This window comes from Ambystoma mexicanum, chromosome 11, assembly GCF_040938575.1.
Source record: "Ambystoma mexicanum isolate Mex_15411 chromosome 11, UKY_AmexF1_1, whole genome shotgun sequence".
Classification (NCBI taxonomy): Eukaryota; Metazoa; Chordata; class Amphibia; order Caudata; family Ambystomatidae; genus Ambystoma; species Ambystoma mexicanum.
Genome location: NC_090934.1, coordinates 592,850,863 through 592,869,377, shown reverse-complemented (window position 1 = coordinate 592,869,377; position 18,515 = coordinate 592,850,863). Strand labels below are relative to the sequence as shown.

Genomic DNA, 18,515 nt, shown 5'->3' with positions numbered 1-18,515 from the left:
TCATAAGTGTGCTATCAAATATTCATAAAAGTGTGATATATATTGTTTAATTTTTCAAATAAATCTTTTAATTTGCAAAATAAACCTACTTCTTGGCTCAGTGAGGTCAGGGGGATTCAAAGGGAGGGGCGTTATACAAGGGTTTATCATCCAGATTTATGAACTTGTCATAAAAATATATAAATAAGGGCTTCCCTTGCGCATCCCAGATTAGGCATTGACTTAGTTGGAGTGCTGAATTGAAGTCACCAAACAAAACCTTACAACCAAAACCAAAAAGGGTGTGGGACAGTTTTCAAGAAAAGAAAGAAGTGTTCTCAAATTATATCTCAGGCTGCGGTATCCTGGGTCTCCCTTCCCCATGTTTGAGCACGGGGTAAAGTGGGATCTTGGAGCACATTACTTTCTCGAACTTCCCAGCACGAGATGAAAGTTTGTTTCAGCTATCAGGGCCGTCGATGGCCAAGTATCGTTTCTCTAGAAAGTCTCTTGCCTTTGAGGACCTGACGTATTCAAATAATAAAACAAACAAAAGTTCCTTCAACAACTGAAAGTTTGTAGATTTCTTTTATTTAGAGTGAGGATTTTTCACCCAGTTCAACATGGACATCCCTCTACCGGGTTCACTCTTCAACACATGGTTTCCTGGGACTTTGCCCCTCCTTTACTGGCATCCCTCATTTGGGTTCCCTCCGGCTCTCGATTTAAGGTGATAGTAGCTCACACCTAGGTCCCCTTCTTCTGGGCGCTGACCCCTCTTTACTTTTATCAAAGCTATTTTACACAGAACAATGCTTGTGGGATTCGCTTCACTTGTTTTCTTTCCATGTGGGATTCACTTCCCTTGCTTTTCAACAGTTAGTAGATCAAAGTCTTTTGATTGTACAGGGATTTTGCTAGACCTCCTGTATGACCACTTTGACCTATCATGAGGCCTTTCTACAGACTTCTGGTATCTGTAGTTTCGGTCAGACATGGATTGACCAGAGTCTCTCAAGTTAGCACCCACGTGGTGCCGGTTCACTCTGCAGCTGGTCTGCCCTTTACACTTTTACAGTTCTTTGACCTTAGTTGAATTTACCACTTTGCGATTTTCATTCACCACAGCCTGCCCCTTATCAGTTCTCCCCTCGACTCACCGGCAGTGATGAACCGCTTGGTATTCCATCTTTTGGAGTCCAGGCCCGTACCACAGTGGCAGGAATCTCCCTCATTACTGCTTATCGGCGTAGGCTTGCCCTGTGTACCGTTGACATCTGCTGTAAGACACTTGTGCTACTGTTTGCTGCCTTATGTCCTTTTCCACGAAGGTTGCGCAGGCCTGGGACAAAAAGGGCAAGGTCACTTCTCTCCTCGCCACCCTCTTGTTTCACGCCACCTTTCTCCTTCTCTTGAACTGCTGTGCCTGTTTAGCCATCTCGTCGTGCTGTCTGCCGTGCTCGTCCTGTGCTCTCTTGCTCCACTGTTTATCCCTGAGGGGAAAGGAAAGGGCTGTTGGGTGTATGCAATGCTGATCAATTGCCTGACTCTGCCTGACCCTTGTATTGGGACATGTCCAGGGTCGGATTGGCCGGGCTGAAATCGGCCCTGGGTAGTGGGGGCCGGCTTCTGGCCATGCCTGGGCTGGTTTGGAGACAAAAAAAAGTGAAAAAAATAAGTTTTTTTTTCAATTATTTCTTTTTCACATTTTTTTTTCTTCTAAACCTTTCATCCTTCTTAGGTCAATGAGTACCAACAAAGGGTGGGTGATATTGTATGCATATTTGTTCTATAAAAAAGAGCTTAAGTGTAAGTGCTATACAATAACATATTATGTGGCCTTGGACGTCTGCTTGCATTCAGTGTTTTGACAATATGGATCTATACACACAGATATTAATGATACATATGGTAATCCATTCTTGTATGAAATGTATATTATCTTAGTGAAATCATAACCATATTTTTCGTAGTGTAGTTTACTTAGGAACAATGCTATTTGATGCCACTTCCTGCTTTGTCAAGGGGTGAAAGGTCGTGTTTCATCGCCTCCCGGGTCAAGAGGCGAGGGTTGGGCCACTTTTTTGAGGCGAGGGGTGGGCCACTTTTTTTTGGGTGACCGGCCCTATTTCTTGTCCCAGTCCGACCCTGGACATGTCAAGTAAACAGCTCTGGTGTTACTGTCGTCTTTCGTGTTGTGTGAAAGTGTTCATGTCGGAAAAGGGGGTGGGCAGTGTTTTTGAATGTCCTACGTGAGAGGATGGGGAAAAGGTGTTGAAGGAAGGGGATACTGTGTCTCGCCCGTCGGTCTCCTACTCCCTGAGGACCCCCCCATCCAGGTGATCCACCCTCACTGGTCTACCCCCAGGAAATGGATCCAATAGCGATGGCCGTGTCCTGGTCACCTGGATGACAGACCCCCAGGGACTAGCTAGGGAGACACCTTCAGGTTTCTCAAAATCCCTTGTGTCCAACTCTCATTTCGGACTCCTATGCAATACCCTCCCTAGGGGAAAGATTCAAGGGGGACATTACCGGGAGAGACTCCCCCCTCTGGGGACAAGGACTCCCATTCTTATGAGGAACTCCCTTAGTAAAAGATCACTAACCCACCTTCAATAACATTCTGGGAAGAAAGACATGAAGAACAAATCAGAATCTGTTATTGTCATCCAAATACAGTATTGGTGCCTGTGAAGGAAAAAGTACATGGTACTGGGATGAATAAAACAGATGGAAGAATACAGAGTGCGAGTCAAAAGTACATGGTACTGGGATGAATAAAACTGATGGAAGAATACAGAGTGCGAGTCAAACGGAGAAGGACTTTCACAGTACGCCAGGGAAGTCTCATGACAGCATCATAAAACATGGAGGCAGAGACCTTATGAGCGAGAGAAGCTGAATTTTCAAATCAGCGGACCTATACTCTCTGAAGGAAACTTGGACGCATCGCATCTGATGATGGCGAGAAGCTGAAGTATAGCTTTCAACATGCAGAGTGCGAAGAGATAAGAGAACACAAGGCGTTCTGAGCCTGAGCAGGAGACAAGTGGTGCCATGACTGCAAGCAAGTCATGATGGACTTGGAGGTCCATTAACCATGCCAATACCACTCCCATTGAGGAATCACAGAGTGAACAGACCAAAGAAGGAACAGTGAGACTGTTTGTGACACTACTGAAGAACCGAGAGGCCAACCTGACAACCAAAGGTGAGGATCCCAGCCTTTTAATAACCCTTGTAACGTTATCCCTGAACAAACCAGTTAACTGGGAAAGCGGGAGAACCGGGAGGGGGACCAAAGATCATTACTGGAACACTCCTACTCATCCCAGTCCAGATAAAGTATTAAGTCATTGCGCTAATAAATATATAATGGAACCACTCTGGGATACCGCTTGACACTTTCTTTAAAGATCCTAATGCCCTGTTCGATCAAATTGTATTCGATACCACTGTCACCAACATACTCCTAGCAGGAGACATGAATATACATTGCTTTCTTACAACAAATGGAAGTTTGACATCTACAGCCAAAAGATGGGTCTCTCTGATGGCCGGCAGACAGATGATCATGATAAATGGCACAATACAAAATGATATACCTCCATCAAGGACACGGAGAAGATCTAACCAACAGGCCATTATAGATTACATCTACACGGACCGGTCTTTCTTCTCAAATATTGATACCTTTGAGGTCATTCACCAAAATTCAAGCAACCATGAGCAGCTCCCAATGACCTGGAAATGGCAACCCCCAATAGTCGCTAAACAGCCAGAGAGATATGACACAGAACTGCTGGTAACAGGAGGACGAAACAGACTTCGATGGAATCCGAACAAATTAAAAGAGCTAAACAAAATCATCTCATCTAAGTCAAATTCTTTATCCAGCTTTAATGGCGATTATGTTGTTTCCCTACAATTGTTCAGGGAAACCATTTCCAACAACAGTAAACCAACTTTCAAACACAAACATGTGTTTCATTTTGAAGTTCAGAATCGCAAGAAAGCAATGCGACGGCTATAAGAGTAACCTCAATACTACCGACCCCCATCAAACTGGGTTTATGTCAGGAATCGGAACAACAATAAATCTGATGACAATATCCACAATAAAAATCCCAAATTATTACCCCATAACTGGTTTATATGGTTTATGTGGATTTCAAGGCAGCGTTTGATTCCATTTCGAGAAACAAACTAATGTCAAAACTCAGAGATGCTGGTTGCCCGAATATTGTTTTGGATCTCATTCATCAGCTTCATTCGAATACCACATTACAAGTGAAACTCAATCAGGATAGGATACTTACAGAACCAATAAACACCTACCAGGGCCTCAAACAAGGATGCGTTCTTGCCGTGAACTTATTTAACTTCTTTATAGGAGATGTAAGGAAATCCCTAGCTGATATAAAATCTGATCTATCACGTCTAGGATCTGCACCAATGGCATGGATTTTCTATGCTGATGATCTTGTCCTTCTATCCAAAATGCCAAGAGGTCTGAAAAATCTAATTGATGCCCCTGAAAAATATACAAATGGGAATCATCTTGAAAGAAATGGGAAGAAAACCAAGATTCTATGCTACTACCCCAAAAAAGTGTGAGAAAAACTAACAATAAAATGGATGTTAAACAGTCAAATACTAGAAAAAGTAAACAAATACAAGTAGTTAGGCCTAAACCTAAAAGACAACATTGCAGATCAGTTGTATCTTGATTCAATACGAAACAAACTAACAATTGCAATATCTCAGGCGAGAATAATCAGCAAAAAATATGGGAAATGTACAATTGCACCGGTTATAACATTCTACATCCAAAAAGTAGCACCAACAATCCTTTATGGGGCTGAAACCAAACCACTCAAATCGGAGGTATATTGCCCCAGGATAGAAGGACTATTCTGGAAGCAAGTCCTGATGCTTCCGAACTCACTACCTACAGCCACCCTAAGATTTGAACTAGGTTTACCTTCCGTGTATACCATGTATAACTGGAAAATGTGCTCTCTGCGTTGAAAAATTACTTGAACTATTGAAGCCAAAAACGCTCCAATCCTCACTGAAGGACTACATGAACAGTTCTAAAACATCCATTCCCATCAAAATGGAGAGGTCAAACTCTTACTCTTTGCAACTGCTGGGATTTTGGAAGACCTATTATTGACAAATCCAACTAAGGCTAAAAAACTGTTGTATGAACAGGATTGGATTTGAACTATCGATCTATACAAATCATACAAGATAAACAAAGCAAATCCAATAATTGAGAAAAAAATATCTCAAACAGAAAAGTACTTATTAAAGTTTCTGAGTCCCTTTTTTCAGGCAAGAATTTCTACGCTTTCGCCTCAACTTACATGAGACCGAAGAAATACTGATACGTCGGAAAAAATACTAGAAGAGCAGAATATTTGTCGATTCAACTCTAAACCTCGACGAACTGAAAACCTGCTACACATGATAAACAGAATGTCCAAAACGGACTATTAAGTGATCCAAATATCTTAAGCCATATTTTGGACATTGCAAGATCTTAACTTCAGAAGATCTATGTGAAATAATCCGTCAGACAAACTTAGTAGTGGCACAGATTGCGATGGTAAAATGTATCCTGTCAATGAAACTTGGACAGCAAGGACAAGAAGGACATGAGTAAAATGCTCCTGTTTGAAAAAGTAACATCCCAATCTGAGTCCTTGTAATATGTTAACTGAATGTCCATGTGCTTAATGTTAAAATAAAACTTCCTTTGATTTTCCATATCTCTTCTTTTTATATATTCTCACTTTCTTTTTCCTTGATGCATAGTTTTACTGTTGATAACAAATTACTGTATATGTATTATCTTGTTTTTCTAGAAAACTTGTTAAAGGTAATTTATAACCATATAACAAATTAAAATGCTTGAGCCCTCAATCAAACTCATACTAGTCATGATAAACAGTTGTCTATCCACCTCTGTTACAATTGAGCATCTGGAAACCATGCTAAGCGCTCTGCATAGTGTCCCTGGTCCGCTGTTATCTTCTCTCGTCTTTGGGGACGGTCTTGGGACTCTTACAAGATTGGACTCCTTCTCTGCTCTTGCGGGCAAGCTTTTGCAGGGTTCCGTGTCCGTGGTCCTTGCACAGCTTCAGCTTCTCTCTGACTCCTAATAAGGAGCTGCACCGATTGCAGCAGTCTCCCTCGTGTAGGCTTAGCTTTGTTGCGGGGGCCTACTGCCCACCCTACTTTGCTTAGGGTCACGCCACCACCTCTCTGCTTCTCCGGTACGCTGCTCGTTCAGTGGCTGCTCTTTTTCTTCCCGGCAGGTTTAGATCTTGCAGGCTCCACGTCCTGTGATGGTGCCTCCCCTTTCGTAGGTGTACATCAGCAGGGAACCTACTTGGAGATGTACAGCCCTCTCTCGCGGCGTTCTCCTTCTCTCACTCTTCTCAAGATATGATTGCACTTCTATCCATCCACTCATCCTAGTGGATTGGCTTCTTTACATTAAAGAGATATTTTCTCTTTTTATTGAAGGACAGTATCTTTCAGCATCTTCTTCGGCCTAGTCTTGGTTTTCAACAAGATTTGGTGTTCCCATGTATGCCATTATATTGATGGGTGAAGGGAGTTCCTCACGGGAATGGGAGTACTTGTCCCCAAAGTGGGAGTCTTTCCCGGTAAGGTCCCATCGCTTCGACCCGTAGGGAGGTGGTTGTGGGGCGTGCTCACCTCCGTAGCCTCACAGAGGGGAGGAGGGGGCTCCCCCTTGGAGAGAAGGGACAAATTCCCTCAATTCATCACAGTATATACAAGTACAAATAAAGCTGGAAGCATGGTTTTCTTGAATCTTGTAAAATATGGTTAACAGTATAACTTTCTAGTGTCCCTCAATTATGACTGACCTATAAACCAGTGAAATCACCTGGTTCTTTGGCTCCCTGCAGATTTCTGTCACAGGTGGATTTTTTAGTTCTCACTGCTGCCACCGTATTTCCACGAACGCCACCCAACATTCACTACTCCACCTTCTGTTCATGCAAGAACAGTCTATGCCATAATTTAGTGTCTCTTTGCATTCTACACATTTTCCCTTTTGAGCTCTGCCCATGACCCAATGCAGCTGTCAGCAAACGGCCAGAAACCTGTGGTACAAGCCAAGGTGCAACCCAAGACACACCGCTCTCAAAGATGCAGACAAACACCTATGCATTTCACCCTCAATAGAGATCATCCATGTAGTACAGTCTGACTTCCTTGCGACTGGAGCTTCAGGGTACCCCATCAAACTTAAGGTGGATTTAAAGAAACTTGAAAAGAATCTTCTACGAAAAGAAATCAGGGAATCGTTTGAGTCACAGTGGGGTAAAGTTCTGCACAGCATAGGAAGAATTATTTGTGTCTTCCATTACATTTTGGGTTTACACAATGAGTAAAAGGGAGCTGAGCAAAGTACAAGAAGAAGTTGTGGTTTCTCTTTTTTATATGCGAGCAAGGCTAAAAAGGGAAACTCGGAGAGAGAGCCTAAAAACCTACAAACTGACAAAAAGGGTTCTAGCAGGGATCAGCAAACACTATTGACCAGTAACAGGCTACTCCATAAACATGAACAATTATCCTAAACCAGGGGTCTGCATTATCAGCCCTAGCCATTATAGTCGGTAAAGGATCATGGGACTGTTATTCAAAAACACCTGGAGAGCCAAAGGTTGCAGACACCTGACCTAAACGTACTAAAAATACTCAAAAACTATCCATTTGTAAGCCTGCCATTTTCACTTTTCTCCCAGCAGCCAACCAAAACCACAAAGGATGGAGGAGGCAAGCTGGGCCTGATAAAGGTCTTCAAATCTGCTAAACAAAATGGCTTCAGAACACTGACTGGCTGGTGGAATTTCCTAGAGTCTCTGGCCTCATGATTGGATGCAGGACTCGAACCTAGCTTCGAGACTTCCCACGGGTACAGTTTTTTTTTTTGTGGGGGTCAAGCCCCACAAGTCAGGTAGAGGGGTTCAAATAGGTATTTTAAAGCAATGATTGGGAAAGATACTGGTAAGTTATGGCACTGCGAGTTGGGGGTGAAGATAGAAGTAAAATCAAGACATTAGTGTTACTGTAATGGAGCCAATGGCTAGGACATCTCATTAAATCATTTTTGTAATTTCTATCTTGCAATGGATGTTTTTTCTTTTTCACAGTTTTGGTATGCTGTGGACTTTTCTGTAAATAGATACTGAGCGCATTGTTTGGGACGATATAACTGCTGAATATTCCTATTTCCAAAATGCTCTGGGTGTAGAAATGAAAGCACAGGCGTCCTCCTTTTTAGGCCACCCCCGCCTGCAAATGCAAAGGTACCTTCATGGATTTTGCTGACGCTTTTGTGTCCCCACTTGAATTGCAAACTCTGCACTCTGAGGGAGGGAACCTGCTGTTTGAGATGGATGTTTGTGCTGAATTGCTAATTGACCTGACTAAATAATACTAATTAATAATAAATGGCCCTGATAAATCATACCCCCACGTATCAGGGATATTGTGTGTCCAAAAATGTGGTGAGATGTGTTGCTGAAATGGCTGTTGAGGGGGATTTAAAAATAAAAATGGATGCATACAAATTTCGCTCTCCAATACAGTAGCTTTGTGAACGTCACTTTCCAAGCAAGTTCACTTTACCTATGTTTCACAATATGCCTGCTTATTGTCAACCTGTTGTGAAACATAGGCATCTGATGGGTCTGTTAGAATACAAGGTGCTGCTCGGCACTAAAGCATAATTGTGTTTCCAAGAGTTGCTAATCCATAACGAGTGGCTGCATCTCGAATACTCCATACAATTTATGCCACTGATCTATTTGTGAGCAGCATAGTAAGAACTAACCAAATAAAGTGCACACTATGGCGAACGTCAGATACATTATCCCGGTTATATGTCAGCTACATTGGTAAAGATTTAAATATAGCTGAGGACCATTTGCCCAGAACTATTCACCAAATGAACCACAATTCCTGCACGTTCCCATAGTATTCATTCATATCCACCAGAAGGACAATACATTGTAAATAAATATCCCTTCATGCTACATTATGCTCAGGGCTTTTATATTGCTCCAAACCCATCTTGTCCGGAGATGAGCATAGTGTGCTCCGGCCAGGGTGCCGGGACCTTAGTAAGCAGAGCAAAAGAGTAGGAGATGGTAAGAGAACGGAAAGCTTGTGAAATGCAACGGACTGTGCGATGGGGGACTTAGAGGGGAAAATAAATGGTTTGTCATGGCTTGGGGTGGGGGCATGTAGATCCATTAAGATGGAATATAGAGACTACTTTTCTTTCTACAATCCCAACCTAAATGTGTCTGGCATGAAAATATTGTCAAATTGAAGCAGTGTATGTCGTTAATGCGTAGTGTTTGGCTGTGTGATCGGCTCGAGATATGCTCCAGCCTCCCATTGGCTCATGAAGCATCTATGTGCTCACAGCTGCTGAAATACAGCTCAGCACAGAATGTGGTATTAATGCATGTTTTGGGGATCCAAGAATGAAAACATTTGATCTCAACATTGGTGGTACAGTAGTACGCTCTGGTTCATGATGGCACAAGTCTAAAGTTGTTGGTGTTGGGGCAAACTTCCCAGATAGGGCTTCCTTCATTCAGAAAAGTGAATATTTTAGATGCATAAAATATACAGTTGCTTAGAAGATTGGGAAAACCCCAGGACGCCATAGAAAAACAGCAGAAAATATTGTCCACCTTGACGAACTGTATGTTTTCTTGCCTCCCCATGGAAGAAAAGGTCAGAGAGGAATTACAAATGCAATCTGTATACAAGCAGGGAAAGTGCTTGTTTTCTATGTGATGGTCGGAAATCATATAGTGACAGGCAGCGTGTAGATTTGTGCTGCGATCCCATCTCACATGGAACATTACAGGGCTGTCTACTCTGGGGGTGGGAGAATCTTTACCACTCAAACACGAGCTCAAACACACACATGTTGACCAGATAGACCTACACAGACCAAAGCAAGCAGACAGGTTGATGTGTTCAGAGGCAGATGTTTGGTGACCGATGCAGACACAGATTGGAAATACATCCCTCATCCATCCCTCATCCCCCAAACACCAACGGCTCATAATAGCTAAACAATGGTTTAATCGTGGCTCCACTAGTTGGACCCTCCTTCCAATGTCTCAAAGTGCAGGCGAAGTCAGTGGACAGGACAGATTTACGTCTGGTGTATGCACTTTCATTTGTGCTTCACTCTGCCGTGCAGCGCTGAGAAGGCTCTTTGCAGAAATCTTCAAGTGGGATTAACCTTGCAATGGTGGTAACCAGGTTTACTGGCCAAAGGTGTACCTCCACTGGAACCCGCTCCCTACGGTTGGTGATTGGAGGACACATATGGCTGTTTCCATCTTCGGCACTCTGTGTTTAGGGAATTTGGAGGATGTTTTGGGACTTTTCAAAAATGAATTGGCTTAGAAATATATTTTGGAAAGAACAAAATGTTAATGATGTTGACTTGGAAGTAATGCATCTGTGCTTAGACCTTGGGACTGGGACTATGGAAATGGAGAGGCAGGGAATGCGGTTAATTGCAATTCATAGACTGCCCCAGGAATGCAAATGGATTGGGAGGGCAGAACTTGAGGTGGATTTTAACAGTGCTTTACAATTGTGAATATTTGTTCTCTCTGGATTTTGTACAATTTATTTTTGACGCTACATTGGGCTACCACTAAAAAGACAGTCTGATTTGATATGGAGACAGCCAAAGCGGACAGAGTAAGGCATGCTCCGTACACCAGTTTAATGCATGCCCCAGTGTTTCTGAACGGTATTGTGACCTATCCCAATAAATTTGTGTGGTGGTCAGTCACTCTGGGGAGAAGGTTTGGGGGAGAAGCAGTCCTCTTGGGAGTCTTTTCAAAAGTGATCGCTACAGCACCAACTCCGATCATAGGAAATGGATCACAAGAAGCCAGAGGATGATCAAACACATTTATCTAAAAAATGGGATGAGCAAGTCCACTCTGAATGTGGACACTTGGCCTCAAGGAATATCAGGTTTTGCAGTCTCGGAGAGGCCAAGTAAGACATCTGGGGAAGATCCATGCAGTGGTTGAGTGCAAAACGGTATCTATTTCTTGGGCGTGGTCTTTACAAAGTAAGTACTATGAATATAGATGATGATATGTTGTGGTTTGTTTTCCAATTATAAATTTACTTGCATTTAAGGTTATTGTAGTCTTTTACATTTATTTGTTTAACATTGTTATGGTTTTGTGAAGATATCATTCAAACAACTAGATATATGCAGTAGTTATGCATTCAGACAGCAGAAAAGGCACAGGACTTATGTGTAGATGAGGGGTGCAAAATGGTAAAGAAGCTAAACTGTAACCCCGATGCTGGAGGGGGAGGAACAGAGGAGAGGGGTAGAGAATATAACCTAAATTTAACTTTTTCTTGAAGAAATTAGGTGTAGGAATGTTATAATAGATCAACTCTGACACGTAGTGTGTTGACAAGTGGCAACAACCAAGCATTTCAGAAGGGCACAGGACACTTTCAGGGTTGTTCAACTTGGGGCCTCGAGGGCCGGAATCCTGGCAGGTTTTCAGGATATCCCTCATTAATATTCGTGAGGAGAAATCTGCATACATTTAGAATCACGGTATGTAAATGTATCCAATGAATATTAATGAGGGGTATTCTGAATACTTGGATTGAATACGGCTCTTGAGGCCTGGAGTTGGACAACTATACGTTTATGTGGAGCTAATGGTGAAATGTGTAGGAGAAACACAATGAAGGATTTCTTCACTGGAAGGTAGTTTTTGAATAAACCTGCCTCCCTGCAGTGGAGATGCACTAGCAGGAAGGAGATCCACAGGTGACTGGAAGTGTGTGAAATGCTAGGGCCGTAGGCGGTAATTGGTATGGCTGTGGTTGGCTATTGGGCTTAATGGATTCTTTATCGTTGTCCTTTGCTGGTAATTTCTCATACTTCGATTTGATCTTTTGTATTTCTCACTGAGGTTTGAATTGGCAACTGGGGCCTAGTAAATTAACCATTCCATTATACAGCAGTATTTGATGTGCCAATAACCTACATTTAGCATTCTTACTACATAATGTTTGAGGGTAGGATGCTTATGTACAGCCTGCCCAGACACGCTGGTGGTTGGGGATAGCGGCCCGTTCACTTGCTTAAATACCAGCTATATAGAACTAACAGTGCTAGCAATTAAGATTTGTAAAACAATATCCCTTTTCTTTTCACTTCTATCAGCCTAGTCCTTGAGAAGAGTCCACTTTGTTACCTTTCATCTCTCTGTAACAGCATCTCAACCTGAGGTGCCGTACATAGAAGAGTATATTAAAAGGGGGTTGTGGGGTGTTGGTCTGGTTCAGACCAGTTTACAGAAACTATGATATGCACTGGAATGTTATTGAATTGGCACAGTACTAAATAACACACTGTACGGTTCAATACACATATTTCAAATTTGCGTCACAGGGAAATTGCGATTTGCCCAGGATTGCACCATTTTTTATTGAGTGTCTTAGCCAGGAATAGAACCCTGTAGTTTGTTTTCTGACGTTGGCAACTAAGCCACCAGATCAGACTGCTCTACTCCTTTGACCATGCAGCGACCCAAATCAACATGATTTTTATGATTATGGCCATGATACAAAAGAAGCACATACTAAAAGTGCCCTTGTTTTGTTTCCCTTTCATAGGTAGTCCTGGTAATTGATGCAGATAAGCCTGGGAGTGAACGTGACGATTACTTTTTGGGGGTAAGAGTGCTCCATCTGAATCTTTTTGTAGAGCTCTTGCCCACATCCTGCCCATGCTAACATATTCTCTTTGCTCACTCCAGGCTATAAACTGTTTCTTCATCATTTACTATTGCCTAGAAATGGCATTGAAAATATTCTCGCTGGGTTTCAAGAGCTACACTTCGTACCCAAGCAACATATTTGATGGACTGTTGACTATAGTACTGCTGGTAAGTGGTCTGTGCATAACGCCACCCCACAAGTATATACATGGGACACCCTTATATAAAAACTCTTTGACGCCCCTCTTAATAAACTCTTCTCCCCTAGACATTTATGAAAATCCTCTTTATTCCCGTCTTCAGAATTGGTCCACCTTCAACCTGCATTCCTCTGTTCTGTCCTTATCAGCTTGTTGCTTACGCAAACACCAGGACGTTACCTTTGCATTAATACCAGAAGCACAGAGTGCCATTTCTGTACTCCAATGCAAGTGCCTAGAGACAATTACTATGATCCGGAGTGCTGCAGAAGAATTCAATTTCTCCAGCATGGTGGTCTGGCATTGATTCACATGCTCAGGAATATTCCCCATCAGGCTGGGAATCCTTGGTAAAATAGAAAAGCAGTTTTGCTTTAGCCTGAAACTGCATTTCTCCTCTATAACCTATCACTGTCCTTTGGGTCATGCTGCTCCATCCGACGACAGTCGTTTCCCTAAGATCCAACCCTGGTGGCCATCCTCAGATTTTTACCGCACTTTTCAGTATTGGGAGTCCTCTCATCTTACTCTTTGAGTGATTTTGCTATTGTTTCGTTTTTTCTGATACATTTTTTAGTTCATTCTCAGATACATTTTTTGCTGATTGTTGATTGACTACCGCCAGCGGGGATCCGTTGTTGGCGAAGATCTGCTTTCATCGCCAGTTCTTCACTTCAAGTTGTGGAGGCCCAGGCTTGGGTCTACTTTGCACCTCAACGATGTCTGAGTAGAGGAGTCTCTTCAGAAAACTCTGCGCAAAATATGGACTACGGAATGTCAACATCGAGGATTGTTACCTCAAGTGCCTATATTGGCTGCATCCAGACCACGATGAAATGGATGCGTGATTTGCTGTGGTTTTCCAATGAAGACGAAGGACCGTTACCGCAGGTTGGTGCTGTGGCACAAGTTGGAAAGGCCTCTGACTCGGCCTCCGGGTGCAGTCATTCCACATCCAGGACTGGCCGGTCCCATGTGTGTGCTCCCTCTGAGAAGAGGTCAAGGTCCTTTGAGGAGGCTTCTTCCCTAAGGGTCCAAAAGAAGGCTAACCACCACGCACGCTGCTGATCCCGCTTGGGTCGCTGTGGCTGTGGGACCCAGTTCAGGGAGGACCCGTTCCCAGTCTCCTTCTCCGTGCTTTTCGCAAGGAAGTCTCTGATGCCTTCGAAGCACAGATCCTCTTCTAAGAACAAGACTGCAAAGAAGTCCAGGATCCCGTCGACGACTGCTTCATCATCCAAGACCTCGTCTTTGTCGGCGACTACTGCATCGACAGCTGCCCCATTGATGAACAAGCCCTTATCAATGACCTAGTCTGTGTTCACTTTGTCGACAGTCCCGTTGATGACTCCGTCGACAATCACCACCGTTACTGGGGGACCCGGTGACTGTTATTTCTTTGTTCACTGCAACCGCGACTCCCATGGTGGATCTGCATCCGCGGCCTCCAGCTGCTGCGGCGGTTCCCAACCACAACTGCTACAGAGGTTCCTCCCATGGCTCAGGTGCCCATTGTAGCATCTTTCCTGAAGGATTCGGGTAGGCTAAGGTAGCTGCTACCCCCAATGGACTTTCTGCCCAGGCCTGTGAGGTTGTCGCAGGAGTGCTGGTGCGGTCTCCAAGGATATCCCCTCACATTTTATGAGCTCTGAGAATGAGCACTTACCCGAGGACTGCTTCTCGGATCGTGAGGGAGGCCTTGGCCCCATGTCCCAGGAGGGAGCTCCATTAGAAGCAAATCGACTGTCTGAATCTCAGAGGCATTTCAGTCCAGATCTGTTACTGGCTGCTCCACTTGCACCCCAGCCAGTGCCCATGGACTTGACTTTGGACATTCTTACGAACCACCACACCTTGGTGTCGGAGATACAGGAAAGACTTCCTGCTGCTCCTGTGCCTGGCCCAGTCCACAGTCCTCTTAGGCCACCAACCAGAAGTCCTACCAGGCCGAGTCCTCCTAGGCCGAAGTGTAAGTTGAGCCCAGCCGGGTCGAGGGACCCTTCAGGTCCGAAGCATTAGTTGATGCCACCGCAACAACCCCACCGGGCTTTGAACCCAGTGGTGGAGGAGCCGGCATGCACCGACGCCGGTACTGATACCGATGCTACTGCGACTCAAAGTATGACTACTATGTCCTGGCAGGCGGGAAGCCACTGGGTGCCAATGAGCCACCAGAGGTCTGCTCTTTTCATGCCATGATTTTGAGGGCCTCTGCTCTCTTCCGTTTGGTACCGGAGGAGGAGAAGAAGTAGGGGCTTCTCTTCTTATGTCAGGTGTCCTCACAGAAGACTGTCATGTCATTCCCTCTGCTGGACGATGTCTGGGAGGAAGGTTTGGCCTTGATGAAGACGCCAAGTACCGCTCCCCCCAAGAGAGACTGGCTGGAGAAAAAGTATAGGGTCCTGGATTCAGCCCCCAGGTGCTTGAGAATCGCAGCCTTCTCCAGTGGTGTCTGCTGCCGCACAGAAGCGTGTGTCGAACCCATCATCCCCGTCTATGGTGCCTCTGGACCAGGAGGGGAAGAAGCTTCATGCAGTGGGAAAGCGCATCATTAACACTGCGGCTTCACCCGTCAAGGCCGCCAATGCCCTGCCCATCCTGTCCCGCTACAATGGGGAGCTCTGGTATAAGCTGAGGCCCATTTTGGACTTCCTGCCGGAGGACAAGAAGGTGAAGACCCTGGCCCTGTTTCAGGAAGGTTAGGTGGACTTGGACCACACCATCACGTTGGCGCTGAACATTGTGGATTCCGGGTTCCTCCAGATGTGCAATGGGTTGGCCCTCTGATGCCAAGGCTGGCTGAAGGCCACTAACTTCAGGGCGGATGTCCGGTCCAAGGTTGTGGACATGCCTTTTGATGGGTACAATCTGTTTGGCAAGGCTGTGGACGAGCCACTCCATAGATTAAGACAGATACCGAGATGGCATGCTTGCTAGGGACTCTGCAGTAGGAGAAGTTGTGCTCCTTTTAGGTCATCAAGAGTGAAGTCCAGCAGGTCCTTCAAAGGATATAACACCCCCGATCGTCAGCCAACCCACTCCATAGCCAACGGCAGCAGAGGACAGCACCGCTATCACTCACAGGCCAGGATGCAGACGCCCAAACAGGCCTGAACCGGCCGTGGTTTTGGGCACCTACTTTCATACCCCAGTGGGTGGCTAGCTAGCGAACTTTGTCGCCACGTGGAAGGCCATCTTCATGGACAAATTGGTGCTGGACGTTTTTTCATCAGGGGCATACCCTGGAATCCCAACACAGGTGTCCTTGCATTCCTCCTGTGGCGCTTCAAGGTGTGTTGCTTAATTCAAATTTGGGTGCTTCTGTTTCCCTTGCACCATCTGCATTCAGTGTTGCTGCATCTAAAAATGTTTTTGCTGTGTGTTGCTTAATTCGAATTTGGGTGCTTCTGTTACTCTTGCACCATGCTGCACTGTTTCATTCTTCTTTAGATAAAATCGAACTGTTTACTTGCTGTTACCATTTTTTTTTTATTCGCTTTTTGCTGGGTGCATAACTGTTACTTTACCACTTTTACAAATAGTGCTTGCTGTGAGTACATCCTGCATTAATATCCTACACTTCCTACCTTGTCCTCTGTGCCTCCCCCATCATCCCCCACCACTTGTTTTTCCTCCCCCCTCCTTGTGCCTCAGTACATCAGCTTGGTAAGTGTCCTCCTCACCACTGCAGCTACCATGTCGCTATCTATCTCTCCTATCTTTCTAACTGCTTCTGAATTTCCTATCCCTCTCATATCACTAAATCTAGCTGGAAGAAACTCAAGGACATACTGGGCTCCAGCCCAGGCCTTCCTATTGCAGACACCTATGTAACGGCTTCCGCCAGAGAGACTCTCAGACATCCTTTGTTGTTCCCCTCACCCGACTTGTGGACTCTTCACATGGTCTCTCTCTCTCTCTCTCTCTCTCTCTTTCTCTCTCTTTCTCTCTCTTTCTCTCACTCTTTCTCTTTCTCTCTCCTCTTTCCCCCTCGGGTGGTCCTCTTTGCCATTTCCAGGGTCATCATTAATGTCTATCAGAATAGAACCTTCATAGTTCAGGGTCCTCAACCCAACCTTCTCCTCTTTGACAGGCTCCTGCCTCTCAAACCTTACCTCTCCCCCTGGACAGGCTCCCTTGCCTACTGGGCCTTACTCATCCTCTGCACGGGCTCCCTTTCCTGCTGTGCCTTCCTCCTCCTCTGCAAAGGCTCCCTCGCCTTAACTCACTGTCCCAGCTCCCTTGTCCTCCACTATCCCTCTGGCTCTCTTGCCACCCTTGGGAGTGGGGGAGGCACAGTGTCCTGCGCCCCCCCCCCACAGAAGAGCTTCAAAGATGCCAAGCTGCTCCATATTACCACGCTTAACTCTCACCCTGCTGTCAAACACTCGTCTGACATCTGCAACCTCCTTAAAACTTGTGGATCTTGATGTGCTCGCCATCATGGAAACATGGTTCAAGGACCGTTCTGTCACGAGATTTGATACACTCCTCCCTCCTGAAGGATACAAGATCCTCTCTGTTCCCAGGCCCAAGGGGGCAGGAGGGAGAGTGGCCCTCAACTTCCCAGAATAGATAACTGTGTCCATCATCCTCACTCAGTCCTACTCATCCTTCAAGTGTCTAGTCTGCAGGCTCTCACTCTCTCCTAAATCTTCTCTCCTTATGGCCACCTTCTATCAGCCACCAGGACAGTCCACTCTCTTCCTAGCGGAATGGGCTGGCTGGTCTCTCTACTTTGCTCCTCCTCTCAACTCCTCCTGCTGGGTGATCTCAACATCCATTTGGACGCTCCCGATTCCTCAGGACCCTTCTGCAACCTATTTGATTCTCTCTCCCTCTCTATCTTACCCTCTGGCCCCACCCACACAGCAGGCCACACTTTGGATGCTTTCATCTCTACCGACATCAGTCTCTCTATCCCTCTCACTACTTCTCTCTCTTGGACGGACCGCTCTATTTTCTCATCACACTTGAAGCTCTCCTCTCCGCTTGCATAGGCACACCCAGCATGGTCACTCGGGCTCAAAGTCACCAGACCCATGTAAATAGTGACTGCAGCTGCCTTTGCCTCCACCTACTCTACGCCTCCTACTCCTGCAGCTGACTCCCACCCTGACACAGCCCTCGCTAACTTCAATCTCTCTATCTCTAACACCCTTGATACTCTTGGCCCTTTCATGAGAGTCCAACTGAAGCCTTCCAAAAAGTGCAACTCTTGGTACGACTCCAATCTGGCTGCCCTTAAACGCAAGTGTAGGGCAGCTGAGCAGAAATGGAATTCGTCTGGGGCGGACTCCTTGGCAAACTGGCCTGCTGCCTACTTCAAAGGCAATATCCACACCAAGAAAAGATTCTTTATTCAAGCCTGCATCTCTGTGGCATCATACAACACAGCCACCTCATTCACCAACACCGCTGGAGCCTCCCTTGGCCCCTCCACCACTTCTCCTCTCACTACCATCACACCTGATGAGGTCGC

The 18,515-nt window shown here is 45.2% G+C and overlaps 1 protein-coding gene across 4 annotated transcripts in view; it reads left to right on the top strand.

The window, feature by feature from the left end:
* TPCN2 (two pore segment channel 2) overlaps positions 1-18,515 on the top strand; it is a 675,604-nt gene that overhangs the window by 482,168 nt on the left and 174,921 nt on the right. For 2 of the 4 annotated variants that reach the window (XM_069623451.1, XM_069623450.1), the window contains exons 15-16: positions 12,730-12,789; positions 12,873-13,001. The exons of the other annotated variants lie outside the window; for them this stretch is intronic. In XM_069623451.1, coding sequence (XP_069479552.1) covers positions 12,730-12,789; positions 12,873-13,001 — 189 coding nt within the window. The remainder of the gene's footprint in view (positions 1-12,729; positions 12,790-12,872; positions 13,002-18,515) is intronic. 4 annotated transcript variants of the gene reach the window in all.